We start from the raw sequence: 27,439 nt of genomic DNA on the forward strand, positions 1-27,439 counted from the left end.
CTTTTTTGCAAATATTATTTTCAAATTTGTCATTTTAAGTAATAATAGAAACGTTAATCCGAATTTGCCACTGGTGGACCCAAGTTTTCTTTTTTTTTTTTCTTTCCTGTTTTTCTTTTAACGGGCATCCTAGTAATCTTATTTTGAATGAATGTGACATTATCTATTTTATTTTTCATTTTCTTATGAATGGATGTGACGTTATTTTTTTTTTTTATGAATGGATGTGACGTTATTTAATATAGGCAGCATGATTTTGAAAGTGGCTTTTGGATGAGGATAGTTTGGTGGAAAAAACGTATAATTCGTATTACATATTTTTCCTTTTTCTTCCATAATTTTTGAAGGGTAAAGTTGAAATCTTAAAAATATTAAAAATTCCCCAAAATTATTGACTATTGTATATATTTTTGCCTATTTTTTGTGTCTATTATGTTGCTTCGGTTCTATTTTATGGATTGATTTTATGCAAATTTGACTTATTCATGACCATGTGTTGTTGAATTTAAATTTAGTAAACCTAAAAAAATAGTATATTTACTTTTCGGTGTCTTGTCTTTATAAAAATACCTATATATTTGCGCAGTTTAAACAAAAATAATACCTATATATTTGCGTTTGTATTTGTATATACAAATTGTTTTGTCTTTTATCTCTCCTCAATTAAAAACAAAAAATAAATCTTATTTCTTACATAATGAAACCTCCCTCTCTTTTCCACTTTACAAATGATGTTTTTATTATATATTTAATTATTGTATAACATTTACTTTCATAAATTCAGTTCAGTCATAATTGACACTTATCCCTTTATCGACTATCTTAAATTTTATAGATTTAAAGAAAGAGCTATTTATATAAAAATAATAATAAAATCTATAATTTTCCCTTTTCTTTTACATTTTATTTTTGTCTCTATTATAAAAAATGTAACAATGGTCCAAATCTCAAAGTATTTCCCTTAATTATTCCCAATGTCTTTGCGTTGGTTTGGCTTAAATACTAAATCAAAAACTTTAAAACATTTAATGTTCATGGATTAGTTCATTGAAGATACATTAATTAAGAAAAAATATCAGATAATATATAATATGAAACAATAATTAATTTAATAAAATCTTTGACTAGATGGACCACTCACTTGTTAAATAGTGTGACTAAAACCCGTCCCAAAACTAAATAAAAAGATAAAAATAGATTGCAATTTTTGTCTCTTCCCTGTTCCTTTCTTTTGCAAGTCAATGTGGAATCACTATTGAAATATTGAGTAATAAGATAAATAGGTGGGATGGAGTCGGAGATTGGAGAATGCATTCAAACTTTCAAACTTGCCTTTTAAACAAAAAACAAGTTACATGTGAATGAAAATATAATGCTATAAACACTACAATTAGGAATTAATTAATGATGTAAAAAAGGGACCATTGCCTATTCTTCTAGATGGTTAACCAAATAACCACCAAAATTATTTTCAAAGAGACTAATTGTTAATGTTTCCATTAATTCTATTGTGCCATTTAATTTTGAAATATCTCCACCAAATACGAAATAAAGAGTTGGACCAAGACTAAGTTTAGTGCAATATTTCAAAATACCGTATTTTCAGCACGTGCCCCACGTCTACCAACCTGCATGTGTGGGTCCACGGCGCATAGAGGATTTTGGTGAGAGTTGGCGTGCACAATCGAGAGGGGAGAACGAATGGCTCATGAGTCGACTGGTTCCGAGCGGACTCATGGAGTTGCTGCTTAGATTATCGTAGAATAAGAGGATTTTTCTTTCTTTAACTTAAGAAATGACTTCACTTTAAAGACCGCCACTGGAAGGCGAGGGAGTCACTTGTCTGGTCTTGCGGTGCATTCGCTCCCGTTACAAGAATGAACCGATGCCCCAGCTCAACTCGAGACCAAGACTCCTTACAACTCGCACCAGGTTGGTCTAGTAATTAGGGGGCGGGCGGAGATTGATTGAAAAGGCAGCCCAGTCGTCCCTCCCCCTAGCTGCCTACCTACTCGTGGTCGTAGTCAGTGGACGAGGTGTGCATACAGGAATATTCGATGTGTGAGAAATATGATTCGTTGAAACTTCAAAATAAAGTGTTTGTATTGATATTTTTTTATTAAAAATCAATTTCTTTAAACTTATTTGCTTCAAAAGTGCCTGTACAATATTGAAATAGTAGAACAAAATATGTTATCACATGTATTGCATACTTATTTTAAATTAACTAGTTAAAAGTAAACAACATTAAAACTAAAAAACTGTTGAGATTGATTAGCTAGTTAATATTAAACAACATTAAAACTAAAAGACTGTTGAGATTGGTAACCATGGTTGTACATTTAAAAAAAATGGTTTAGAAATATAAATTGATGCAATGCAATATAAAAATAGCAAATTTATAGTTAGGATAAGTTCAACTTTTTTAAGTATCAAACTAATAATTATATTGGCATCGAGTATGGTTGCGTGAGAAGTCTTTCTCATCCATAAGTCAAAGGAGACCCTCTCATCAATGGAAAGTTCTTTTAAGTTTCCATAATTAAAAAATGACAATACTTGCCTACTCCTCAGTGAGAATGAATTCATACAGACTTTGTAATATTAAATACTTTTATTAATTTACTTATACTATGTTTCTTAGATAAATAGAACCTATTAAAAAAAAACTTACTAAAATTTATGAACTGCTAAAAATGTGACACGTCACACATTTAGTGAGCTCTTGTTAAACCGGTGTCTAGACAAATATTTTTAATTTGAAACTGACTAGAGCGAGTCAGAGATGCTGATCATTCCCGAATCCCGTGAAGCTGAAGGGGGAAAAAAATTAACTCCAGGTCAATGATATGACCCCTACTTGAGTTTTATTGTATTATATATATTTTTTTTTAATATCAGATACATCACATAATATGAATAACTAGTAAAAGGGAAAAGAAGAAATCAAACCAACCAGAACTTGAAAAGTAACAATGATTCGAAAAATAAATTGTAAACTAAAACAATACGTTCATACTAATTAAAATAGATACAACTATGAAAAAAAAAATTAAAACACTAATTTGTCCTATACCTTTAACCTTTGTTCAGTTTAACGTATATACTTTGAACATAAAAAGTGATAATTTGAATCCTTATTTTCAAGATCTTAACACAAACTTTACAAATAATGAAAATTCTTTGATATAAAGTAATGTTTACATTTTAATAAATATATTGATTGTAATGTTATTGAGGTAAGAAAAATAACATTAAAAATAAAATGAATGAATTTTAAAAGTATATAACATTTTATATATATATATATATTATTGTATTCTATGGTATGGAATTGACGTCAATTGAGAGCGAGAAGGTACAAAAATGGATGAGCTGCACGTTTTTTTACTTGGAAAGCAGAGAAAAAGAGAAAGGAGAGACCCGAAAGGATAAAGGAAGATGCTTTGTCTCACTCCGCAGTTTAGTATATATCACTGCCAAACGCCATTTTCCCAAACTCCAACCCGGATCCCAATTCCCAATTCCCAATTCCCAGGCTCCGCCTATTGCTCTTCTATTTTCCAACTTCTAAACCCGCCAAAGTTCATCTTATTCTCCGCCATTAATCGCACCCCTCCTTCCTTTCTTCGTCCCCATTGCAATCGACTGTGTTTCGGAAGGCAATTTTCAGTTGCAGAGTCCCAAAATCCCTCCCCAATGATCGCAATGTGTTTTCGCCTTCTTTCCCACAACGTTTTATGATTCTGATTCTGATTCCGAAGGGATATGCGTAGATAAGCAGAGCCAAATCTGGGGCGCTGAAATGCCTTCGCTCCCAGACTCCGTTACCTTCTCCTTCTGCTTCTGAAACCCACCCCCTTTTCCTCTGGACCCTCCACCAAAAATCCCTAGAAATGGCTGCCACCAATACGAATGTCGCCGGCGGCGTCGACGACCGCGTCTTGGCCACCGCCCAGCAGATCGTCAAGAGCCTCAATACCCCCAAAGAGGTTCGCGAGGACATGCTTTTGATTCTCTCCAGTTTCGATAATCGTCTCTCCAGTATCGGCAGCATGATCAACAGTGAGGACTCCAAGACCAAGAACGATCGCTTGGAAGCGGCGGAGAAGGTGATTCTTCGTTGGGACCCTAACTCCGATGTGTCGAGACGGTCCCTTAATTGGGAGGACTCGCCGGACGAGGCGGCAGAGTATTTGTCGGCGGTCGATGATGTTCTCCGGCTAGTAGAGGACCTTTCCATTGGGTCCGAGTCGACCGAGATCGTGGACCGGGCGGAAAACGCGATCCAAATGGCGATGTGTAGGCTCGAGAGCGAATTCCGCCATATCCTGATCCAGAGCACGGTCCCTCTCGACGCCGACCGGCTCTACGGCTCGATCCGAAGAGTTCACCTCTCGTTTGCTTCCAATTACTGTGAAATTGACGATGAATTCGAGAGTTTCGGCGAGGAAAGTCGCAGTTCCGGGCGATTCCATGAACGAGGGGCGACAATTGGAGAAGACTCATGGGTCGATTTGATCCATCCCAATGCGGTTGTTGATCTGACGGAGATTGCTGACCGTATGATTCGCTCTGGCTACGAAAAGGAGTGTGTTCAAGTCTACAGCACCGTTCGTCGTGATGCTTTGGACGAGTGCTTGGCGATTCTTGGCGTCGAACGGCTCAGCATTGAGGAGGTTCAGAAAAGTGACTGGAAATTTTTGGATGAGAAGATGAAGAAATGGCTTCAGGCCGTCAAAATTACAGTTCGCGTGATTTTGGACGGCGAGAGGAGGCTCTGTGATCAGATTTTCAATGGCGCCAATGAATCCAAGGAGATTTGCTTTAACGAAACAGCAAAAGGGTGCGTAATGCAGCTGTTGAATTTTGGTGAGGCAGTAGCTATTGGGAAGAGGTCTCCGGAGAAGCTGTTCCGAATCTTGGATATGTATGATGCTTTGGCCAGCGTTTTGCCCGACTTGGAAGCCATGGTTTCCGACGAGTTTCTGATCAGTGAAGCTCATGGAGTGCTGTCTGGACTGGGAGAAGCAGCCACAGGGACATTTTCAGAGTTTGAGAATGCTATTCAGAGCGAAAATTCAAAGAAAGCAATGCAAAACGCCGAGATCCACCCTCTTATTCGATATGTAATGAATTATGTGAGATTACTGGTTGATTACAGTAAGACAATGAACTCTCTTTTAGAAGATGAGGAAGTACAGGACTTGCAGAATGATAACGATAACGAGGATAATTTGCAGCTGGAGAACACGTCGCCTTTAGCTCGTAGGTTGTTAATGTTGTTATCATCTTTGGAATCCAATCTTGTGGATAAATCAAAACTTTATGAGGATGTTGCTATGCAGTTCATATTTCTAATGAACAATATACTGTACATAGTGAAAAAAGTGAAAGATTCTGAGCTTGCACAGCTGCTCGGCAATAACTGGCTCCGCAGGCACAGCGGCCAAATTCGCCAATACGAAACGAGTTACCTTAGAGCCTCTTGGAGCAAAGTTTTGTCTTGCCTGAAGGATGAAGGGATTGGTGGGAGCACAAGTAGTGCCTCCAAGGTAGCTTTGAAGGAAAAGTTCAAGAATTTCAATGCAGGTTTTGAAGAAATCTGCAGGGTTCAGACAACTTGGAAGGTGTCTGATTCTCAACTGCGCGATGAGCTGATAATATCGGTTTCGGAGAAGGTGATTCCAGCGTATCGGTCCTTCTTGGGAAGGTTTAGAAATCAGTTAGAGAGCGGAAGGCATTCTGGGAAGTACATAAAGTACACGCCCGAGGACTTAGAGAACTCTCTATCAGACTTATTCGAAGGATCACCTGCTGTTTCACATCACATGAGAAGAAAGGGTACATAAAAGAAGTCCAGACTTAAAACTGTTTGATGGTGAGCTGTTGATCTTTTTTCTTCTTTCTTTTTTTTTGCTAATGTTATAGACACATGATATTGTGAAGGTTATGATCTTACTTACTTTTGTTCATACACTGTATAATACTTACCAATGTTGTATACATTAGATTGTGTATCTTAATTTGAGGTCAAGTAATATTATGGGCATAACTTCAAACCCCCTCCCCCGATCCCGCCACCATCCCCAACTAGCCAAAGTCTTTACAACTTACAAAGAAGAAGCAAGAGTCAAATCTGTAAAGTTGCTAGCTGCAAAATAATTCGAGTACTTTTGTTGGCAGGAAACTTCAATGTATCTTGGTTTCAGCCGATTGGGTTGCTGAATTATTATCGATCGTGGCTTTGCCACAAGATAGGTACGATGTAGCAACATGTGCAAGCAACCGTCAGATTGTCTGCTTCTAAACTAGTTTCTTCTTGGTCGTTTCAGGTCATCCACATAAATAAATTAGAAGAAAGTAACACCAAGTAAAGTAAATTTATTTTGACTGAAGTTGGTAAAAAGTAGAAAGGTTAATGGCCAAGAGTTGATGGTTTCTCCAGGGCAAGCTTAGCCATTAGTTTTTGTGTTGTGGTTTGAAATTGAAATGCAGTGACTGAGAGTTCCTTGTTACCTGGCTTGTGCTGGGGCCTCTGATTTTCACCCAACAACCGTCGAAAAATCCCCACTCCCATTAAGTTAAGGGAACAAGCGAGTGCATTCGGTTACACCACAGCTAGCTAGCTAATAAGGCAATTCATTTGGTCAGATGAAGCATCGGCTCAATTATTATTCAGTGACAGCTTATCCACAGTCCCATCAATTGATTTTGGAACGACGTTTACCTCTAGTTTCTTTCAATGTTCCTCCCAAAACTCTTGACTTCGATTGATAACGATATGTCGTTTGCTTTTTTGCATTCTATGTTCAATTTCAACTCTTCTACTTTTCCACGCTCTTTTTCTAATTATAACATAAAAACCATTCAAAGCTGGTTTCATCATTATTTTTTCCTTCATTTCAAACAACTTTTCCTTCTGGTTTTTTATGGGAGATGTCAAAAATAGATGGGGGAAAAATGTGTTGGGTACTGAGCAGGGAGAAACAATGTAAAAAGAGAAGTCAACGGTGAAACCCAAAATAAAAAGAAGTGTGTATGAAAGAGCAAGTTGCTTGGAGATTAAGGCCAACCAAAAATTTACAGAAAATGTGCCAAGGCCAGACGATAACTAATTACAGGTAAGTTGCCTATATTACAATCTGCATGTTCAATCCGTCCGATAAACCATCGGAGATCGAGGACAAAGAACGCACCGAAGGTAAAAACTAAATGAAGAGGCACAAAAGAAGTTAATCCTAAGTAAAATTGACCAGAACATCATGCTTGATGATAGCATTTCACGTTCAAACTCGACTGTTTTGAGGCAATGGCAGAACACCGTCAAAGAAATCGCCAAAGTAACCGCGGGGTTCGTGGACTAACCTTGAGATGATGTCTCTTAGAGTGATAACTCCTTCCAGATCACCGTCGTTGTTGACTACGTACACCCGATGGATCTTCTTCGAGTCGAGCAGCAAGATCAGTTCCTTTATTTTGTGATCCTTCTTGCACGTAATCATGCTGCTCAGCATTGGAGAGAACTCTGCATGCTTCTCTAAGTAGCTTTTAACCGCAGTCAGAAAGTTTCTCGCTGTTATCGATCTGTTGAAAAAAACAACAGCCTATGTTAATCGATAAATACAGATTCTTGTATCCGCAGAGTTCTTTGATATTGCACAAGATCACTTTAGTGCCAGCAAGTGGTGACTACCTCATACGTGAGTTAGCTACTACATTTTACGATTCGAAGTCATTTCTGTTTCGGGTTTTTTCTTAACCCGAGAATGGGAAAATTTCGCCCGCCAGTCAACTAAGGCAGAAACAGGATGAATATATTGATCACAAACCTGTAATCATGGTAGATTTCTGGTGCAGTGAGCAAAAAATGAATATCTCTTAAACTTATATTGCCTACTGCCCTGTTTCCACCCCGTTCAATAACAGGTACACCTCCAATCCGCTTCTTCCTCATAACTTTAAACGCCTGTAGCACGGGCTCGTCCTCGTACACCTGCGGTAAGGGAGGACGACATTGAAGAAAGATATATCGACAAACAGATTCGAACCAATTATATGAATTACTTGTACAATGAAGCATGACTATCGAAAAATAGACCGACGTTGTTTGTCTTGTTGGAATGTTCAAAAGAACACGAATTTACCTTGACAATAGAAGCCGGTGACATCATGGGAAGACCGAGCTCGGAAAGCGTCTTTGTTCCCCAACTTTCAAACCATTGAAGCCCTGCACATTCTGCTAACATGTGAATAACAGCTGATTGTGTGATAATGTTATCAATCTTCCCCTCCCCCAAGTCTACTACGGGTATGCTCTTCATTTTGTACTTTGAAAGCAACAAGAGCATTGTCAAGAAGGAATTCGATTTCTGCAAAGCAAGAAATGGGGCCCAACGGAACGATCCCGAGATGTCTCGCACCTGCACATCGAGAAGTTTAGATGAACGTCAAAGACACATTCATAAGCTAGAAGGCAAACAAAGCACTGAGAGGAAGCCATTCTTAATGTTGTTTCAGAATTCAGATATAATCTTGGAACGGAAATAGAACCTGCGTGTTCTTGTACAATTCAGAGGAAGTTAAGGATTCGAAAAAGCTCCCCGAGGTCGCCACAGCTGATTCCGGGCCCAGTACCTGGAGTTCCAAAGGAGATATCACCCCATTTGTTGCTGCAGCCATAGCACTTCCGTCACTAGGACTCCTCGGGGACGGAGGTTCGGACTGCAAGACAAATCGCGGTGTCTAAGATCTCTCAATGGTGCACAATAATCCACAAAATAGCTATATTGACCAAAAACATTAACAAAAGAATCCTTCCTTTCCCATATCATCAAAATGGATCAGCTTTTATCCCAACGCCTCAAATTCATAAGAAAACAATTTTATTCTTCAGTCTCTACATATACATTTATAGAAGTTGTGCTTCAAAAAGAAAGATGATTGATTGGCAAAATCCTAACCTGATGAAGAATCCAAACCGCAATTCCAGCAAACTCAACAATACCAATGTATCTATCAATCCAACTTGCATGATCAGGTGCATCGACGTCCACCACAGGCGCGCTGAGGATCTTATGTTGAGCCAGAATTTCAACAGCTTCAGCTAGACTGCTGTCCGATTTTATCTCAATTACTGAACAACACAAATCCAGATAAACACTTCAAACACATGCAACAAATAATCTTATTCCTCTAAAAAAAATTACTCAAGTTAACCGTCACAGCATGGCTAGCCTAATAACCGTTTGAAATACAGTTTCTCTCGAATAATTTCTCCAAATATTCAATCATAAATTCTTCGAACCTCTCCAATATTCTAGATTGTTATGTAAAACAAGAAGAAAAATGAAAACCCAAATCACATATTGGAACAAAAATACAAGAGAATAACAAATAAAGAAGGATATATACCTTGATCAAGAGGAGCGGGAGGGAAGGCGGAAACAGGGATGCCCTCAAAACAAGCATTAAGCTTCTCAGTGGGACTGAGCTGCGGCTCTTGAACGTCCCATAAATCTTCCACTTGCATCCCCACCTTCGCCTCTGGGCTTCTCGGGCTCTCCTCTGTCGCTGCCATTACCATCTTTGTTCTTTTCTTTTTTTTTTTGTTCCTCTCTCTCTCTTCTATGATAAGACTTTCTTTTTCTTTTTCGCTTTTCCAACTCTGGTTTTGAGAACTTTCACGATATTTTTTTGGATCGATGCCATAAATAAGTCCCAACTCAGTGAGGAACGCTACTGTCTGGTAGCGGGAGTTCTGATTCGGTGTTGTGTGTTTAATCCTGGCCGTTGAAGCTGCATACTTTGATGAGGGCTGACTTGATTGGACACGTGGGGATTCGGGTGCCAGATGATGCATGACACGTCATGGGGGTACACCGGTCAACAGAGATCTGCGCCCTTTACGTACAGCACGCTAATGCTTATCCGATTTGTCGGATCCCGCGATGGAAAAAATGGAAAAACCGCCTTTCTTCTTATCCTACATTTACTGCTGGCCATTGGTGGGCGATGCTAACGTGCGCCCCAGCGCACTTTGCGCATTGCTGCTTGTCTTGAGTCTTGGCTCTCATCTGATGATGTGGCATGGTCTCGTTGGCTCTGACTTGCAGACGTGGCGGCCACGGTCTGAATTCTCGCGAGCCGGTCGGATAGCACTGAAGTGATTGGGCTGGATTTGGGCAGGCCCAGCCCATATCTGTGATCCACGAATAAGGATGGTACAATTGAAGAGGGAAATTTTCAGATATTTGTTTATCCCGATTTTGATACTCATTTTAAATTACCTCCTACGGCTTATTTTTCATAAATTGTTTAGCAACCATTAAACTTTATACGTTTCCCGAGGTAAAAACAAAAGTAGATTACTAGTGACTTTTAACTAATTGAGGTTAAAGGTTTTGGAAGCCAATAGCTCATTATTATAGAACCATGTGAATAAAGGTTGGCTAGTTATTCTCATTAATCAATTATGAGTATTGAGATATATGTTATATTTAGAAATAAAATGGACAATTAAATGATAACTATTAATATAAAAGACTAAATGCTATTTTAGGAAAAGTAACCTAAAATCTACACATGCCCATTTAGTAAATATTTTATGTGAAATTAAGTTGGCTCAGTATTTGATACTTACCCTACGCTACATTCATTTATATATTTTTCATTTTTCCATTGCTTGTTTTAAAGAGTATTTACGGGGACCAAAATAAAGAACAACGTATTATTAACATAGAAGTTTGTATATATAAAGTCTAAAAATAGAAGAAATATGGAAGAAGTTTGGTTTTTTAAAAAGAATAATTAAGGCATAATTGAATAAACGATAGCAAAGCAAGCTGTTGAGAATGGTGGAAAAATATTTAAATTTTTATATGTAACTTTCAATTCGAAATATCAATTGATGTTTGCTTAACAACAAACGTTTAGGATTTTTTTTTTCAATTTAGCCTATTATTTATAAGGGAGAAATAAATTTCCAATATGAAGAGGGTAAAATCGGTACATAGGACCCAACTGACCTATTGTGGTCGTGGCTTGGGATTTAAAATTGAGATATTTCTTCAAAATTTCTCGAGGCCGAAAAGATTGAAAAATACATATTTCTCGTGGTGAGGACAATCTTATTTTTCACCATCGCCCAATATTTGACATTAAGATAGATAAATAAAAAATAAAATATATTTAAAAAAAAAAGTTGACATTAAGAGAGATTAAGTACAAAAGAAAATATTTCTTTTTAAAGTAATAAGTTAGTAATATTTTCAGATAGTGTCGAGGAAAATATTTATCATGTCAGCAGGCCAAGTATTTTTCAAGTATTTTCCGCCAAGATTTACCGCGCCTCGAGTGTATTCATGCGCGTGTATTTAGCGAAGTGGGCTTCGTTTACCAAATTGGGTTTTCGCCGTTTAACACAGATTTTGACTGATCATCTTGCTCTCTTTCTAGTTTCTACTTTGCGAGGGTTTCTCGCCCATGGCGTCCTCCGCTTCTTCTTCGGCTCATGGCGCTTCCAAGTTCCTCGGCGGCCTTCCTTCCCGTGGCTACTTTTCGTCCACCGTCCCCTCCTCAAATCCGGTAATGCTTTCTCTCAAATCTCATATTGCTATTTGAACTCTTGCTCTTCTGTATTCTGTCCCGTTATGAATTTGTATTTTTATAGAGTGGTTAAGCGTTCGAGTTAGTGTCTCTTCCCATCATCGGTACATTACTTGGAAAATTTTCACTTAGATAAGAATTATGTACAGTCTAATCAATCAGCTCGAATTCATTATGACCTGAAGCCGCGGAAATTGTTCTCTCAATTTTGTTCATTATAATGCATTGGAGTCTGCTCACACATTTAAGAGGGAGTTGAATCCATCCTGCGTTTTAAAATGTTAAAGTATGCTTTGAGCTTCCATCGTGCCCTCATGTTTTAGGCTTCCAAGTCATCAGCGATCAAGGACTGGTTGTTTACAGGGATAAGAACTTATAAGTTGTGACATAGAGGTATAATTTTGAGTTTTCTTTTAGCTAGTTATTTGCCAGGATACTGTCCTTATTTCACATCTATTACTTTTAGATTTCGTTAGATCGGGTGATCTGAGTATTTGAGTTCGCTATCTCTACAGTCTTAACTCTTAATAATAGGATGTAAGTGAACCATGATGGGATGACCTAGTAGTCAATAAGGGCCAATGTAAATAGCAAAAGACTTAGAAGGAATGAGTTTAAACCATAACGGTCATCTATCTAGGATTTAATATCCTACGGATTTCCTTGTCAACAAAATGTGGTAGGGTCAGGTAGCTGGCTCGTGATTAGTTGAGGTGCGCGTAAGTTGGTTCGGACATAAGGATATAAAAAATAATAATAATAATAGGATGTGCGTGTGTTATTATGTTGGAAGATTTATAGCCCCATTATAATGTAAAGGTATTATTTTTGTGGTATCATTGCCTAGTTCTTTAACCCTTGGGGAGGCACTTCTAGTCAGTTGTGCTTACATATTGTGGTTTTTAGTCCCCATTGAAACAATGTTTTTTACTATGTTCGTGCAGGGAAGTATGCGAGTCTATATCTGTCTTCATGATACCTCACCACCAGGTCATATTTTATTTCTCTAATTGTTATTTTTACTTATCATATAGCAACAATTTAAGCATTAGACTATTGACGTATCATAAAGCACCAACTTAACGCAAGATTATTGACATATCATAAAGCACCAATTTAAGTGCGTTAGACTGTAGACTATGCACTTTAAGAACCATTATTCACCAGACATTTGATTTTGCATGAAACCTATGAAGAAAGCAAAAATGATAATTATAGTGCTTGCTGTGCAACTCTACGAACTTTGGTTCCAAATGCTTGTTTTGCACAGTTATGGTTGCTGATTTGTCAAATTACATAATTTATGAATGTACACGTAGAAATCAACAAATAGCTGTGGACATAACTGTCACACTGTCAGGAATGAAATCTGAGATTCATCTTGAAGCTTAATTATACCGAATAGTTATTGCCAATGCTGCTCTATTTACTTTTTGCAAAGAGCCGACAATCTCACGGTCTGAAACGCATGTCAGAAACTGGAACTATTTTTCACAAATACACTAAGCACTGTATGTTCTATTTTCCGAGTTACCTATAATGACTACAACAAAAGTTGACAAACCTTCAATCCATTTTGTACCCAGAGGATCAAGACATAAAGACAAATCAGCAGAATATACTTATTAGATCTTTAATGCTTAAAAATTCCAGTTCAAAGGATGGAAAGGGAGTAGCTGCAGCTGACTCCTCCCGGAAGAGGTACTGTTGTAACTTATCTAAGTAAATCTGTACTGTATTTTTAAGTTTCTAGTTGGTCAGTTTTTGTTGAAACTGTCATATTTTGCTGCATTTCTCTTATGTGGCATTGGAAGCAAACAATAGATTGTCGTTTTTCTTATAATATGTTGCTCATAGCATACATCACTGTATTCTTTGTTTGAACACATAATTTCGGTTTTGGCATCTACGTAACAATGAGTCTTGGTTATGCTACCCTTATCTTTCCAGGGCTGGTGAAAAAATTTCAGATAGCAGAGCGAAGAGGGCCAGCGCACAAGTATGTTCAACCAAAGGTACGTTCTGGTCGATCATGTATACAGAAAGTAACCATTGACACATTATTCACTGCTAATATTCTTCACAAGAGTTAACTAAATCCTGCCTTTGTTTCTCTTTGAATGTCTGTGCAAAGATTAATGTAGCCTAGTCATTCTTTGCAAGAGTTTTATCGGTAGGACCTTTCATTGTTAGGATCAGTTTGTCGTGGTGCTTTTGTTTTTTTTTTAAATATATTTTCTCATTTAATCCATTTATTTTTGAGGCATTAAATTTATCAGGTGCTTTTCTAGACTCCTAAATTTATTGTGTATATTGAGGAAAAAGAAGATGTGACCAATATGCTGACTCCTCAAGAGTGAAAGGAAGAACATAAAATCATTACTGTCTCCAAAAAAAACCCAGCATATCATACTTCTTTAGTGATTAACGTCTACAAATCTGTCCAACGGTCAATATTAGTTATTAAGATATATTTGAAAATTTAAATCACAAAGGCCATTCAGGGGAAGATCTATTTCGACTTTCTTTATCTAGTAAATCATTATAGAGTTTCTTTAGAATTTTGTTCCAAATCTGACAATTATGGTGGCTAATATCGTCATGCATCCAGGAGCATCAAACAGTGAAGTACCGAGTAAGCATCTCTATAATTTGACTGTAGAGAGGCTGCGTGCCCTTCTCAAGGCCAGAGGCCTTTCGCCCAAAGGAAAGAAGGCAAGTATATGTTATCGTAATCAGATCTGTAGTAGCTGACTGATTGAGGCTTATTTATCATGGTTTGAGATGAATGTCATTGCTTTGTCTATAATTGCCTTTTCTTACTCATCGATCGACTTGGTGCAGGACGAGCTGATTTCCCGCCTGAGAAGCTCCGATGTTTAAGCGACCACTATGAGAGTGAAACATCTGTACTCTGCATGAGCAGGCAAACCAAAACAAGGAAGTTGTGGATTACCGTTTCCTCAACATGTAGTTAGAAGTAAATTATACTTGAACCGAAAGTTAGCCATGGGTATCTGTATTCATTTTGATGATGGGAAAACATTCATAGTTAAATTATAGAGATAAAATTGGAAAGTTCATTTTTCTTCCAAAATTGCTGAGATTCTTCTGTACAAGACGTGATCATGAGAATGTTCCAACATCTCATTCATAGAAACTAAGACGATGCTCGAGTTGAGTTTCGAGGTCTTTTACCATCTTTTAGCATCTGGGCGTCATTTGACTATTTTATGAGAAAGTGTTCCATTCATTTTATGAAAGTTTGTTACATGTTTTTGAGGGAGTCAAAATACAAGTACATATTGAAGAGCTCGAGTACACAGAATATGAACAGCCAAAAATCCTACTAATTTTGAAAAGGTGTCTAATTGGAACGCTGGCAAAGTTGAATCTACCAAAATATCATTGCCACACTACGACTTCATCAATGACCCAACAAACGAAAGCCAGAATGAAAAAGGAACGCCGTTTTGTGGGCAAGTCGACAAGTGTGGTGGGAGAGAGTAAATTATTGAACCCAAACGCCATCGTGCACTCGGGGAAGAACATGATACATAAAATACAGAAGAAATCGAAATACGCCATGGCCTTGGACGACAAGTCGTTTTCAAGCAAACGGTATACTGTAGATGATGATTGGCAATAAGAAAGAAGGTCCCAGTGTCAGTGACTTGACTGACCAAAATGAAAGTGGCTTTGGTCGACCACCGTCATTGTCTGTCGCCGTCGACATGTCGTCCAAATTTCCGCCACTGTGCACTGCCACGCCAAATCAAATTTAGATAAAGCTTCGAACGAGCGGTTCCGACCGCTGGGGGGCTCCACTTCTGGACGGTGAGATTATATAGACCAGAAAAAAATATAAAATAAATAAATTCATTGGGTCACAATACAGCCACGCCTATTCAAATAATCACTATCTAATATCTACTGCATTTGGAGTTGGTCTGATTTTGTATAATAATAATAATATTTTTCTAATATTTTTGAACTTTTAAATTGAGATTTAGGATACTGTGACTTTTCTATGTCATTTGGGATAATTGTTTTTCTCTATAGTTTCTATTTGTGGTGTGTTGTTTATTTTTAATGCAACGTTTCTTTATTAGAGAAAAAAAAGAAAGAGATTTAGGCATCTTGGAGTCTATTATCCGTTTTAATTTTCATAATTGGGCAAGGAGATCACTCGGATGGGTTGAACTCCACTACTCTCTCTCTCTCTCTCTACACAAAACGACATCGTTGGAGTCTTCCAAGTTTCTCTCTCACGTGCTCTTATATGTTAGCCTCTTATGTTTTGCGGCGCCTCCTTATTCATAACAGACAACAGGCCGACTACTTGAAAATCGAAACGCAGGCTTATCAATCGACGTTTATCTGTGACGGTGGGGACTGGTGGGTGCGTTTAGAAATTAAACTTATGGAATCTTCACAGAATTTGGAAAATCCAAGGCCTTTTTTTTATTTATTTATTTTTGTCAGCTTCATATTCTGCAATTTCTGCGTTTTATTTCTGCTGGGATGCGGCTCAACTTTGTTTTGGCATCAACTTTCTGATTACTTTGGCTAACCTTATTGACTAAGGCCTAATTGCCCCGCCGCTTAATTAACTCTCACTTCATTCCTAATTACTCTTTTGATTTATTTATTTTCTAGGCGGTTTAAGAAACGAAATAAGTGTTTTTAACTAATTAAACTTTATTTTTCAGATTTATTGCAAATAATTGAGTATTTTTGGCTTGGGTATTGTTTGTTATTAAAATACTTAAAAGGCACTTTTAATGGTGTGGCAGAACCCAACATAAAATGATTTGTTATGAAATATTGTCTTTACTGAAAATGTTTATAATCAAAGTACCTTTATCCTAAAATCACTTAAATTGAATTGAAGCCCTCCCAAATACAGCATTAAACATACTTCTAACAAGGTAGGTTAAAAAACATGAAAATCATTTGTCTTTACTAAAAATGCTTATAATATGATTATAAAATATTTTTGCTAAAATCACTCTCAAATATATTATTAAAAAATTACTTAACCATCTTGGATTGGTTCATTGTTCTAGATTGATCAAGGTATAATCAAAAGAATAGCATGATGACAACTACCTAAAAATTAATTTTTTATTTGTTTCTTTTGTAATTAAATTAAATATAGTAGGACCGAGTAGGAATAAAAAAAGATTCTCACAAAAAGTGCTTATAAATAAGTTTTGCCTTCATTAATTAATAGTTATTCTAAACTTTTTTTTTCTAGAGTAATTTCTAAATTCACTCTTACTCTGAAATTCTACCGTGTTTCCACATCTTTTCCCATGTTTTCATTCTTGAAATTGCAAAAACAAAAATGTAGAAATTAAGTTTGAATTTTTTAATTTTTTTTGAAACAGAAATTAAGTTTGAAATTGACATAGCTATACTCTGAGAATGAAAGAAGAGTATAGTCTTAAAATCCACTATTTTAACGTGTCAACACATTTTATTTAAAAAATAAGAGCGTGCTCACTGCTTTGTGCTTTGTCACATTTGACACGTAATTAAACTAATTGAAGGTATAAATTGGATTCATTTACCGACGCCAAGGGCATGTAAATTATTGTATATTTTTGTCTTTTCAGCCTCTTATTTTTATGTTGCATTATTTGGTAAAAAATAGTCGGTAAAGGCAAATTCTTTAATAGAAAAAAACCAAAGAGATATTGTGTTTGGCAATGTGAAGCCTTTCTTGCATCAGCATACATATAATGATATTATAGTCACTGTCAGTCATCTCTTTTTACTTAGTCACAGCACATTTCCCACGTGCCATAATTAATTTACATCTACTCTCTCTCTTCTCCTCCCTGTATTTATTTCTTTTCTTTGTCACACTATAATTTTTTTTAATTTAAATTCATCATTTCTAAAATTATATTTTAATGTGAAGGATCCCATTTCAAAAGAGACCTTACATAGATTTATAATATACATGAACTTCTTCTTTCATTATCAATTGATTTTGAGATGAAAACAATGAATATTGATATTTAATATTCGTAGTTTTTTTGAAATCAATAGGCCAATTTATGATAATTTTCATAATTAATAATATTCTTTTCAAAAGTATTTTCTCCATAAATCCTATATTTATCTTCACTGAAGGGAATCTTTATCAATATAAAGATTAAAAATGTATTTATGCTTAATCTAGCCTTAGACAATAATTTAATGGATTGATTAAACTATTTTTATCGAGAAAATATAGGAACAAGAGTTAGAGATGTTGAGCTGTGTTTTCTTACTTCAAGGATGGAATAGGGATTACATTTGTCTCATTTATTGACATATATGAATTTGACGTTTCGCGAATCTTTCTTTCTTTCGTTTTTTTTTTTTTTTTTTTTAAAGTTCGCGAATCTTTATAAAATTGGAATTTTTAAATTTATGTTTACATAAAATAACATTAACTATAGACAAAATACATTACCTTCCCATCTCCCATCCCTTTCTACTTAAAGCCTGTTCACATGAGGAACACATGCTTTGAACCGACCCAATTATAAAGGGATGAAAAATATATGATTAAAAAACTATAGAACTAAACGATGATGTAATTAGCGAAAGAGAACAATGGAACGTAACTAAATAAGGAAAACATAGTAAGAGAATTAAATGTATAATCTTTAATCTTTAAAATATATCATATAACCATTCGATTAGATGTAACCAAACCCATAAAAAAATGCAGGCCTGAAAATCTTGTTGAGAAGTAAATTATGTATGTTTTTTTTTAACTTTTTAATTGAAAGTAGATACTTGAGAATCTATGGGTATGTGATAGATATATAGTGATCTATCTTAATTCTCTATTTTTATATTTATACTTTTTACTTAATGTAATGAAATGGAGGGCAACAAAAGAAAGACTAGGTCTTATTATTCCTACATGTTACTAAGACCCCTTTAATACTTACAAGAGTTTCTCTGCCTCTTTTATTTACTTGCGCTTAATGTTTTTTGATTATACTAGAAATCATATAATAACTTGTTATAATTCTATTTTTTGGATTGTTTCATCAATGGTATTTATGGAATCTCCATGAATAGGATCAAAGTATTTCTCTTTTCTTATTCTTAAAGCAAGTGCCCCTCAAATTATGCATGATTTTTTTTTAATAAAAAATTATGTAGGCTAAAATTTACAATCTTTTGTTTAAATGGATACCTTATCCAATCAAGTTAAATTTTGGTTAGCACAAATTATGCATGTAATTAAATTAAACAAATATTGACCATCAATACAACATAATCCATTTATATACTTATTTATAATTTAAAAATATGTTTTGACTTTTATCATATTATATTTGACCAAAACTTAATACATTAGATCAAATTGAACCGGTTCTACAAGAGTTAGCATATTAAAACAAAGTTGAAAAAATAAATTAGCTACACACTCTATATAATACGATTCTGAGAGATTGCAAAATTTTCCTTTTTTTTCTAAGAAAATAAGAACTTCATTAGAAACATTATTAAAGAGTTGTAATCGTTATATTGTTCTTGATATTATCCTACATTTGGTGAACTAGTTAAGAAGAGAAGTTTGACTACCACAAAAGTGATTCATGCGTAGAGATTCACCCGTAAGCACATGGGCCGTTTTTTCATTTGCTTCTGCACACTGCCAAAATAATGTAGAAAAGAGCTTGTCAAACTTCTAATATCTACTATCGATTTCATTTCCTCAATTCGTGTTGTCATTAATGAGATCGATATCGTCCAATAAATCTGACTCAAAGATCACTCGCGGAGACTTATTCTTTCGACCAGATGAATCGTTTCACAAAAAAGTATAAATACGAAAGTGCAAACCTTCCTCACCTGTTATAGTAATCTATTAATAATAATACGTTATCTACCGTCATATTTATTGTTTTGTTGGTGGTCACGGAAAAATAAGTCAAGAAATATACTTTTGAGGATACTTTACCATCATTTAAAGTCAAAATTGTTGGGAGTGATAATAAAAATTTCAATCATTCCCTTTCAAATTCCCTACTTGCTTATTTTCTTATTATCACTCTATCATTATTCCTAAAATCTTTCATATCATCACCCACGACTTAAAATTCCGATCTTATAATCACCACACACTGAAATAAACAAAAGGCAGAGACAGAGAAAATAAAGTAACCACGTTTTTAATTCATTTCTGAAGGGTTCGGACAATAACGTCTTTGTCCCATTATCAAAAAAGAAAAGAAAAAAAAAAAAAACTGCTCTTTCCAGTTTCCCGTACCAGTTTCTCGGTTCCCAATTTCCGCACGTGCTATTTCTTTACAGCTCATTCATCTTTCCCAATCCCCATTCCCCATTTCCCCACCCTATAAATACCAATCCCTCCTCCGCTTCTCTACTTCATCATCCACTTCCGAAACCAAATAAGAGAGAAAAAAAAAAAAATCTTTCCATTGAATAATAATTTCTTCCAATTGGCAAAATTACCATGCAACCCAATTTGGGCTTCGCCATGTCCCTCTTCTTCCTCCTCTCCCTCTCTCTCTGGACTTTCTTTTTCCTCTGTATCTGCATCTACAAATCGTACTGCTCCTCCGTCAACCGTTTTTCCCCTCCTTCGTACCCATTCATAGGCTGCCTCATCTCGTTCTTCAAAAACCGCCGCCGGCTCTTGGCCTGGTACACCGACCTCCTCTCCAGCTCCCCCACTCGGACCATTGTGGTCCACCGGCTCGGTTCTCGGCGGACCGTTGTGACCGCGAACCCGGCCAACGTGGAGTACATGCTGAAGACCAACTTCCTGAACTTCCCGAAGGGGCAGCCCTTCACCGACATACTCGGCGATCTACTCGGGTGCGGCATTTTCAATGTCGACGGCGAGTTGTGGTCCACCCAGCGGAAGCTGGCTAGCCACGAATTCTCCGCTAAGTCCCTTAGGGAATTTGTGGTTAAAGCGCTTGAAGAAGAAGTCCACTTCCGTTTGATCCCTTTGCTTGAGAATGCTGCCCGGACTAACGCCGTCTTGGATTTGCAAGATGTTTTGGGAAGACTCGCTTTTGACACCGTCTGTAAGGTTTGTCATCTTCTCTCACTCTTCATCTTCAAACCGTTTTGAGTTTAATTCAAATATATATATTGGTAAAAGTTTAGGATTCCTCATATATGTAGTAGAACTGGTCAACGTTTCAACTCTCTCCCAAATGAACTCAACTAATTGAAAGTCTATATAATAATAATAGTTCAATTTGACCATAAATAATAATTGTTGTTTGACTTTTTTTTTGTTGTTCAACACTAAATTTTTCACATGTATTAATTTCTTCTAAAAAGGGAAAATATATGTTTTTTTCCTCGTAAAAATTTAAACATCAAAAGTGTTATTTTAGTTCAATTTGTTAAAGTATTAATAACCTTTACTCTAAAGGGTAGGTTGAATCTAAATAATTGTATTCATTAACTAACGAAATGCTTTATTGGTTAGTATCCATCTTCATGTTGTCACACTATTAAAATTTTGAAACTATATTTTTGAAAAGCATAAAAAAAGAAATATTTTTTTTATACTATAGTAAGATAGATGTTGATTAATAAACACTCAATATTAATATTATTCTTTTAAGTGACAGGTTTGAAATTTGACTCCTCATTTCCTACTTTAATAATTTTTCTTTAAATAATTTAACTAATATAATAACAAGAGAAGATTTTGAATCTCCACCCACCCACTTGAATATGTACATTAATTTTGTCTATCCAAACATATATAATTCAACCAATCAAACCCTACCTGGAGATAAGATGACGAAATCTCGACCCACTTCATTAATATATATGTTATTAATTAATATTATATTGTTGTATTGTTTACAGGTGACACTGGGAAGTGACGAGCAATGCTTGGACATGTCGCGGGCAGTTCCAGGTCACGTGAAGGCCTTCGACACGGCGACGGAGGTGAGCGCCAAGCGGGCAGTGGCGCCGATTTTCCTGGCGTGGAAGGCCAAGCGGATCCTCAACGTCGGCTCCGAAAAGAAGCTCAAAGAAGCGGTTCACACGGTTCACACCTGGGTCTCCGACATCATCCGCAACAAAAAGCTGACCAGTAATAATAATAATAATAATACCCTCGAAAACGACAAATCTGGGGATTTGTTGTCTCGCCTCTTATCCGCGGGCCTTGGCGACGAAGAGGTCAGAGACATGGTGGTGAGCTTCATAATGGCGGGCCGCGACACCACCTCCGCCGCAATGACGTGGCTATTCTGGTTGCTCACCAAACACCGACACGTGGAGCAGACCATCGTGAAGGAAGTGAGTTCGTTGTCTAAAACGACGTCGCTTGGTTATGACTACGAAGACTTGAAGGAGATGAAGTTTCTGAAGGCGTGCCTCTGCGAGTCCATGCGGCTGTACCCGCCGGTGGCGTGGGACTCGAAGCACGCGGCGGCGCAGGACATTCTCCCGGACGGAACTCCGGTGAGGAAGGGGGACAGAGTCACGTACTTCCCGTACGGAATGGGGCGGATGGAGGAGCTGTGGGGGAAGGACCGGCTCGAGTTCAAACCGGAGCGGTGGTTCGAGAAGGGAGAGTTGAAAGCGGTGAACCCGTTCAAGTTCCCGGTTTTTCAAGCCGGTCCGAGGATGTGCTTGGGAAAGGAAATGGCGTTCATTCAGATGAAGTACGTGGTGGCCACGGTTTTGAAGCGGTTTGAATTGGTACCGGTTAGTGGAAACGTGCCGGTTTTTGTCCCTTTGTTGACAGCTCATATGGCTGGTGGATTACAGGTTTATGTTACAGAAAGGACAGCACAAAAGTCAAGCATTTGGTGAATCGCAAACACAACATTAAAATTAATGTATAAATAGTACCACCAGATCAAATTATATGTATGTTCAGGTCGGTTCGGTTCCATTCCATTATTTTTCCAGTTTAACGGCAAAAGTATTTCTTCTTCTACGATTCGGTCAACAAAGCGTGATATTGATGGAATTTGATGAACTCAAAAAAAAAAAAAAAACACATTAATTTTTTATGTTCCCCGTAATTAACTCTTTTGTCTTTGTCCTTAAATTAACAATATTTGTCTCAATACATCCATCTTGATTTTTTCGGATCTTCATATCTAAATATAAATTCCTAACATAGAACTTCAGTCGGCATTTGTAAGACTTGCATATGCACTTATAGTTTATTGAGTAGCTGAAGCTAAACCTAAATTTTATGAAAATACTTAGTTCCTTGATGTAACGAGAAAATCCTCCCCCTATTAAATATACAATTAGAAGAGAGAAAGAACAAAATATAAACTTTTTATAAAAATTAATGAGTCCTCAATTTTTCAACGGTGATGAGAACAAGATTTGATTCTCACCGTTAAAGAACCAAGTATTTTTCAAATATTTTATTTTAATCTCATTTGTATTAATGTCCTATTAAATTATTAACTTTGGAAAAAGAGTAAAGATATCTTTTCGTTTCTCCAGAGCAAGGAGTTTCAAATCCCCATCTACATGAAGAAAATTTTAGTATAAATATTAATTTAAATAACTATTATTAATTTTGTACTTTAAATTAAAATTTTAATCATTTTAGTTACATCTGGTTAAAAATATTAATCTGTCTCTGCAATGTCAATGGTTGAGACAATATTTTTTTCTCTCAACTTAAGAATATAAAACCAAAACTGCGAACTAGCGAACCGCGAAGCAAGTTCAGAAATATCTTAAAGAAATATATACTTAAATACAGTACAATTGAGCTGTATAAAGATTTGTATATGAACTGTGTCTTTCAATTATGCTGTAGGCAGATATCTACTTTCATTTAATTGCATCTTTGCAACCTGCAACGATTGTCTGGCAATTGAGACTAAAAAGGTATTGAAAACATGTCTCCGTATCTGTTCTTAAAGATTGTCTGTACAGATCATTTAAAATTATTATTTATTCAGATATCACGAACTTGTGATCAATAATTTCTGAATACACAGTAAACTCTTTGCTTATGAACCAACCCACACCATTTTATCAAACAACCAATCAAAATTTTCATCAATAGAGTTAATCCACAACTCTTTATGTTAATTAAGAAGGAAGGTAAAGTAGCCAATCTAGATGATTCATAAATACTCTTAATAAAAACTTTACACGCTACTCGTATATTGTCAATTCAAAGCATAGCTAAGTAGACAAGACATCAACTACTTTTCTTAAGGATAAAACTCCGATCCCCACCCGACAATTGTTGAATTAACAAAAAAAGAAACGCTTTACCAAGACAGGATATGAACTTGTACAGATACAAGTGGGAGCTCATTTTACATGCATAGCAAAGCAATGAGTTAAACGACAGTAACGGCCTGTTCACAAAGTTTGTTCTGCCTTATCAGAACAAGCTATCGGGGGGGGGGGGGGGGGGGGGGGGGAGCATTCTCTCTTATAGCCTCCAGATAATGAAGTTTCAGCACTGCCTCTTCTACAAGTTCAGGACATATCAGATTTTAGTAATTACTCCACTATCTACAGCCAGCTAAAGGAAAATCTCTAGAATAGTCACGAGACTCATGACCCATATTCTAAAAATATCAGTTGATAACTTCTGACAGAGGCCACGGAAAAAAAAAAGAAGAGAAAAAAAATTGATAGCTGCCAGAGTTGTTTTCTGTATAAAGCAAATTTAGAACCAAGCAAAGCTTGGAATGTAATTTGTTTGATCTGAAACTTTTGGCGAACAGACAAAAGCAAAACCATCTATAATTCTAACATCTAGCTGAAAAATGGTACAACATGGAAATATTTAATTCTACTCAAATTAAGATGACTTTTCCCAGCAAGATAGTCACCCGGTCATGAACTAGCCATTGGTTAAAATACAGAATTCCCATATCTTTTCAGATACTCAGTCCCCTAAGATGAAAGAAGTGATAAAAGAGATAAATATCAGAAACGATGTCACCAAATTAGAGATTGATGTTGATCAAAATGGGAGCCAATGTTGAGCGGGATCCCTTAAGTGCTTCCAGGAACATCACTTCCAGCAGGTTTGCGGTTGAGGTACCGTATGACAGCATCCTCCAACCTAATAAAACACAATTACGTATAAAATTATAAAACAATCAATTAAAAAACTTTTGGTTGGGTTAGATATCTGTGCGTATCACCCCATCATGTCATAAAACAATGGTTCTTACTTCCCCCACAAAACAAAGAGCACGACCTAAATGGCATCAAATCAAGTGGGTCACTCTTGCCAGTATTAAAAAGAATATAGAATAGAGCACATGACACAAATAGCATCCATCAAGTGGTCCATTCTTGCCACTGCCAATAATTAGAAAGCTACCTAAACTGTGTAAAACATGCTTAAAAGAAAGTAACTGAATTCGTAAAACATTCATCACACAATTTCAATGGATGACATCTATGTACGATATTTGAGTTAGAAAAAAAAAAAGAAGACAGATACAATAAACAACTGTACTGTAGCTCACCATGATTGACTGTAGAAATTAGAGTGACGTTCTTTCTCTGCCAGACGGCTAGCATCTCCAGCAGCGATTTTTAAATCCTTGCTTTGAGAAGTTATCAAAGTATTGATAAACTCGGCTGGAGACTGACTAAAGCCAAGAAAGAAAGCTCGCCTTCGATAGTGCTCATGAATCTTCTTTACTGCAGCAGTAATCAATTCATCACAGGAATCTATATCTTTATGCTTCTCCAGATTCGCCAAGAATGCTGACATTTGTTTTTCTATTGGAAAAGGCACATCCACCACGACATCATAACATGTAGTTCCAGTTGGACAGTTTCCTGAAATCCTAACTCTATGCTGTAAGTTTATAGGTTGGGGAGGAATCAAATGTTGTGATATCTTCTGAGATACTGTGGAAAACTTCACCTTCTCTTCACCAAACACTTTTCGAAGACCTGGATCACATGTGAAGAAAGAAGGATCATTTGAATTCTGTAACTTGTTAGCTTTCACGTAATGCCATAGTGCAGCCATAATTCTTGAGCGGGTGTCTGTCTCAATTCCAAGCACGTCTGACAGAGCTGGTGAAAGACGAAATTTTTCAGGCGTGTAATTCACGTCCAATCTTATCACCGCAGTAAATTCTTTATCTCCTTTTCTCTTCACTTCAAAGCCCTCTTGCAAAACAGGAGAACGGGAACTCTCCCATAAAATTATGTGGTTATCTGGATAAAGGCTCTGATCCAAGTATATAGTAATTTTCTTGAAGAAAGATGAAAATTTTGGATATGTAGAATTATATTTCTGCATGGCTTTGGCGATAACAGGATCTTTTCCATCTTCCAATATCCTCCCTATTATCTTAAGCGACCAAGAAGAGGATTGTACATTCTTCTGATCAGAACTATTTTGATTCTGATTTTCAAACGTATTGAAGACATAGATCCTTAGGGTTTTCTGAATGCGTGAAGGGTTCTTTAAAGACTCTCGAATATCATTTTTCTTTCTCGCTAGAGCAGCATCTATCCGACCCTCAACTTCGAGCAATTGGGTATAGATAGCAGATTCTGGCAGAAGAGCAGCAACGTTATCAGGTATTTGTTTCTCAGGAAGCTTAGCCTTCTTTCTTCTAGCAGCTGGAGTTAGCTCCATGGTTTTAAACAGTGAACCAGCGCCAGTGTTAGAAGATCCTGGAGGCCTAGAAGGTGGCTTCTGGGTAGGCCTCTTAGAACTCCCAGTTCCAGTCGTTGAAACAGAGGGTGGCATATTAACATTACTAGCATTAGCACTATGTAGTTGGACAGGTTGAGTATTAGTTTGAAACTGTGCATGAACAGACTGTGCTCTTGCCTGTGCATGAACCTGTGAGTATTGTATCTGAGACATCGTATGCACCTGTGGTTCGGACAACTGAAAATGACCTTGAAAATGCGACCCGCTTTGTATTTGAGGTTGCGACTGAGAGATTAGATGAGCGTGATGGTTCATGGGCCTTGTTTGTGGAACCACGCCTGAATTCCCAAAATGTGAGGCTGCGCCAACATTTCTCCCCAAATTGTTAATACTAGGGCTGTTATTCACCGGCATAGTTGCCCCCACATTCCTCACCACACTGTTACTATTAGCACTGCTGTTGTTATTCATCGCCATCGCTAACTCATACAACCAAAATCCGTTTGGGGAGGAATCAAATTACTCCATTCAAAATAATGAGCCTCCAACGAAGTCTCTCGAACCCAAATTCATCACCAAGAAACCAAACTCGTCGAGACAACTCTGGAAAACGCACTCTTTCACAAAAGTACTTCAAACTCGCCTCACTATTTATAGTAACAAATAATTCAACTGAGCCAAAACCACGAAAATCCTCGGATAATCACTAAAGAGTTTCGTCCCCCACTTCCCAAACGAGAATTTCAAGCCCTAGATTTACGAGCGAGTTCAATCATGCATAATGAGCAAGCATAAATTTCGTAACTAGTATGCCACAGAAGAATTCCAAGCATTGATTCTTCAGAAATCGTTTATGAGAAATTTAGAGCAACGTTGAACATAATTAGGGGAGAAATTACAAAGGAAAACGTAGACCTGAAGAAAAGATTCTAACCGGTGGTTCCTCTCGTTACTTCTGCTCAACCGAATTATTGGTATCTGCTGTGAATCCGGTTATGAGGGAGTTCTCTCCTCCCCGGCGCTCTTCACTCCGCCAATAAATCTACGACGGATCTATTCGATGCAGTAGAAGTTACATAAATATCCTTAAAATCAGGAATGTACTCCTACTTGGGCCTGGAACCAGGGGTGTTAAAAAGCCCACTAACCGGTTTGATTCGGCTGTTTTAAAAGAGCCGACCC

At 36.8% G+C, this 27,439-nt stretch overlaps 5 protein-coding genes across 7 annotated transcripts; 3 read left to right on the top strand and 2 right to left on the bottom strand.

The window, feature by feature from the left end:
* Positions 1 to 3,401: 3,401 nt before the first annotated feature.
* LOC111007068 (exocyst complex component EXO70B1) lies at positions 3,402 to 6,882 on the top strand. Of its 2 annotated transcripts, XR_015791673.1 has the most exons (3): positions 3,402 to 5,881; positions 6,187 to 6,261; positions 6,336 to 6,882. XR_015791673.1 is itself a non-coding variant. In XM_022279241.2 (2 exons), the coding sequence occupies exon 1, from the start codon at positions 3,897 to 3,899 to the stop codon at positions 5,850 to 5,852; it is 1,956 nt and encodes a 651-aa protein (XP_022134933.2). In that variant the 5' UTR covers positions 3,402 to 3,896; the 3' UTR covers positions 5,853 to 5,881; positions 6,187 to 6,882. The 2 variants fall into 2 exon arrangements, 1 of the variants encoding a protein (XP_022134933.2); XM_022279241.2 differs by having other exon boundaries at positions 6,187 to 6,882.
* A 156-nt stretch (positions 6,883 to 7,038) lies between these two features.
* KING1 (SNF1-related protein kinase regulatory subunit gamma 1) lies at positions 7,039 to 9,690 on the bottom strand. Its single transcript, XM_022279243.2, has 6 exons — positions 9,415 to 9,690; positions 8,964 to 9,136; positions 8,554 to 8,724; positions 8,148 to 8,423; positions 7,833 to 7,996; positions 7,039 to 7,587 (listed from the first exon to the last, which is right to left on the bottom strand). Exons 1-6 carry the CDS (start codon positions 9,584 to 9,586, stop codon positions 7,290 to 7,292), a joined length of 1,254 nt encoding a protein of 417 aa, XP_022134935.1. The 5' UTR covers positions 9,587 to 9,690; the 3' UTR covers positions 7,039 to 7,289.
* A 1,698-nt stretch (positions 9,691 to 11,388) lies between these two features.
* Positions 11,389 to 14,807, top strand: LOC111007476 (SAP domain-containing protein). Its single transcript, XM_022279857.2, has 6 exons — positions 11,389 to 11,586; positions 12,552 to 12,597; positions 13,194 to 13,308; positions 13,558 to 13,622; positions 14,219 to 14,322; positions 14,452 to 14,807. The coding sequence occupies exons 1-6, from the start codon at positions 11,485 to 11,487 to the stop codon at positions 14,488 to 14,490; spliced, it is 471 nt and encodes a 156-aa protein (XP_022135549.1). The 5' UTR covers positions 11,389 to 11,484; the 3' UTR covers positions 14,491 to 14,807.
* Positions 14,808 to 20,003: 5,196 nt separating this feature from the next.
* On the top strand, positions 20,004 to 22,530 carry LOC111007253 (cytochrome P450 94B3). The gene is made up of 2 exons (XM_022279550.2): positions 20,004 to 20,686; positions 21,484 to 22,530. Exons 1-2 carry the CDS (start codon positions 20,102 to 20,104, stop codon positions 22,441 to 22,443), a joined length of 1,545 nt encoding a protein of 514 aa, XP_022135242.1. The 5' UTR covers positions 20,004 to 20,101; the 3' UTR covers positions 22,444 to 22,530.
* A 1,725-nt stretch (positions 22,531 to 24,255) lies between these two features.
* On the bottom strand, positions 24,256 to 27,328 carry LOC111007199 (SWI/SNF complex component SNF12 homolog). Of its 2 annotated transcripts, none has more exons than XM_022279473.2 (3): positions 27,192 to 27,328; positions 25,104 to 27,007; positions 24,256 to 24,691 (listed from the first exon to the last, which is right to left on the bottom strand). In XM_022279473.2, exons 2-3 carry the CDS (start codon positions 26,732 to 26,734, stop codon positions 24,622 to 24,624), a joined length of 1,701 nt encoding a protein of 566 aa, XP_022135165.1. In that variant the 5' UTR covers positions 26,735 to 27,007; positions 27,192 to 27,328; the 3' UTR covers positions 24,256 to 24,621. The 2 variants fall into 2 exon arrangements, with proteins under 2 accessions (XP_022135165.1, XP_022135164.1); XM_022279472.2 differs by having other exon boundaries at positions 27,173 to 27,315.
* Between the last annotated feature and the right edge of the window lie 111 nt (positions 27,329 to 27,439).

Source organism: Momordica charantia, assembly GCF_013281855.1.
Source record: "Momordica charantia cultivar OHB3-1 chromosome 6 unlocalized genomic scaffold, Mcharantia_2.0 BLBB01000006.1, whole genome shotgun sequence".
Classification (NCBI taxonomy): Eukaryota; Viridiplantae; Streptophyta; class Magnoliopsida; order Cucurbitales; family Cucurbitaceae; genus Momordica; species Momordica charantia.

Bases quoted from the DNA above. Each gene is read 5' to 3' on its own strand.
- LOC111007068 (XM_022279241.2), top strand. From the start codon at position 3,897: ATGGCTGCCACCAATACGAATGTCGCCGGCGGCGTCGACGACCGCGTC.
- KING1 (XM_022279243.2), bottom strand. From the start codon at position 9,586: ATGGTAATGGCAGCGACAGAGGAGAGCCCGAGAAGCCCAGAGGCGAAG. The intron at 8,725-8,963 runs GTTAGGATTTTG...TTTGTCTTGCAG, and splicing joins CGGTTTGGATTCTTCATCAG to TCCGAACCTCCGTCCCCGAG. The intron at 8,424-8,553 runs GTTCTATTTCCG...CTCGATGTGCAG, and splicing joins AATTGTACAAGAACACGCAG to GTGCGAGACATCTCGGGATC.
- LOC111007476 (XM_022279857.2), top strand. From the start codon at position 11,485: ATGGCGTCCTCCGCTTCTTCTTCGGCTCATGGCGCTTCCAAGTTCCTC. The intron at 11,587-12,551 runs GTAATGCTTTCT...ATGTTCGTGCAG, and splicing joins CCGTCCCCTCCTCAAATCCG to GGAAGTATGCGAGTCTATAT. The intron at 13,309-13,557 runs GTACTGTTGTAA...TTATCTTTCCAG, and splicing joins GCTGACTCCTCCCGGAAGAG to GGCTGGTGAAAAAATTTCAG.
- LOC111007253 (XM_022279550.2), top strand. From the start codon at position 20,102: ATGCAACCCAATTTGGGCTTCGCCATGTCCCTCTTCTTCCTCCTCTCC. The intron at 20,687-21,483 runs GTTTGTCATCTT...TATTGTTTACAG, and splicing joins CTTTTGACACCGTCTGTAAG to GTGACACTGGGAAGTGACGA.
- LOC111007199 (XM_022279473.2), bottom strand. From the start codon at position 26,734: ATGGCGATGAATAACAACAGCAGTGCTAATAGTAACAGTGTGGTGAGG. The intron at 24,692-25,103 runs GTGAGCTACAGT...GTGTTTTATTAG, and splicing joins AATTTCTACAGTCAATCATG to GTTGGAGGATGCTGTCATAC.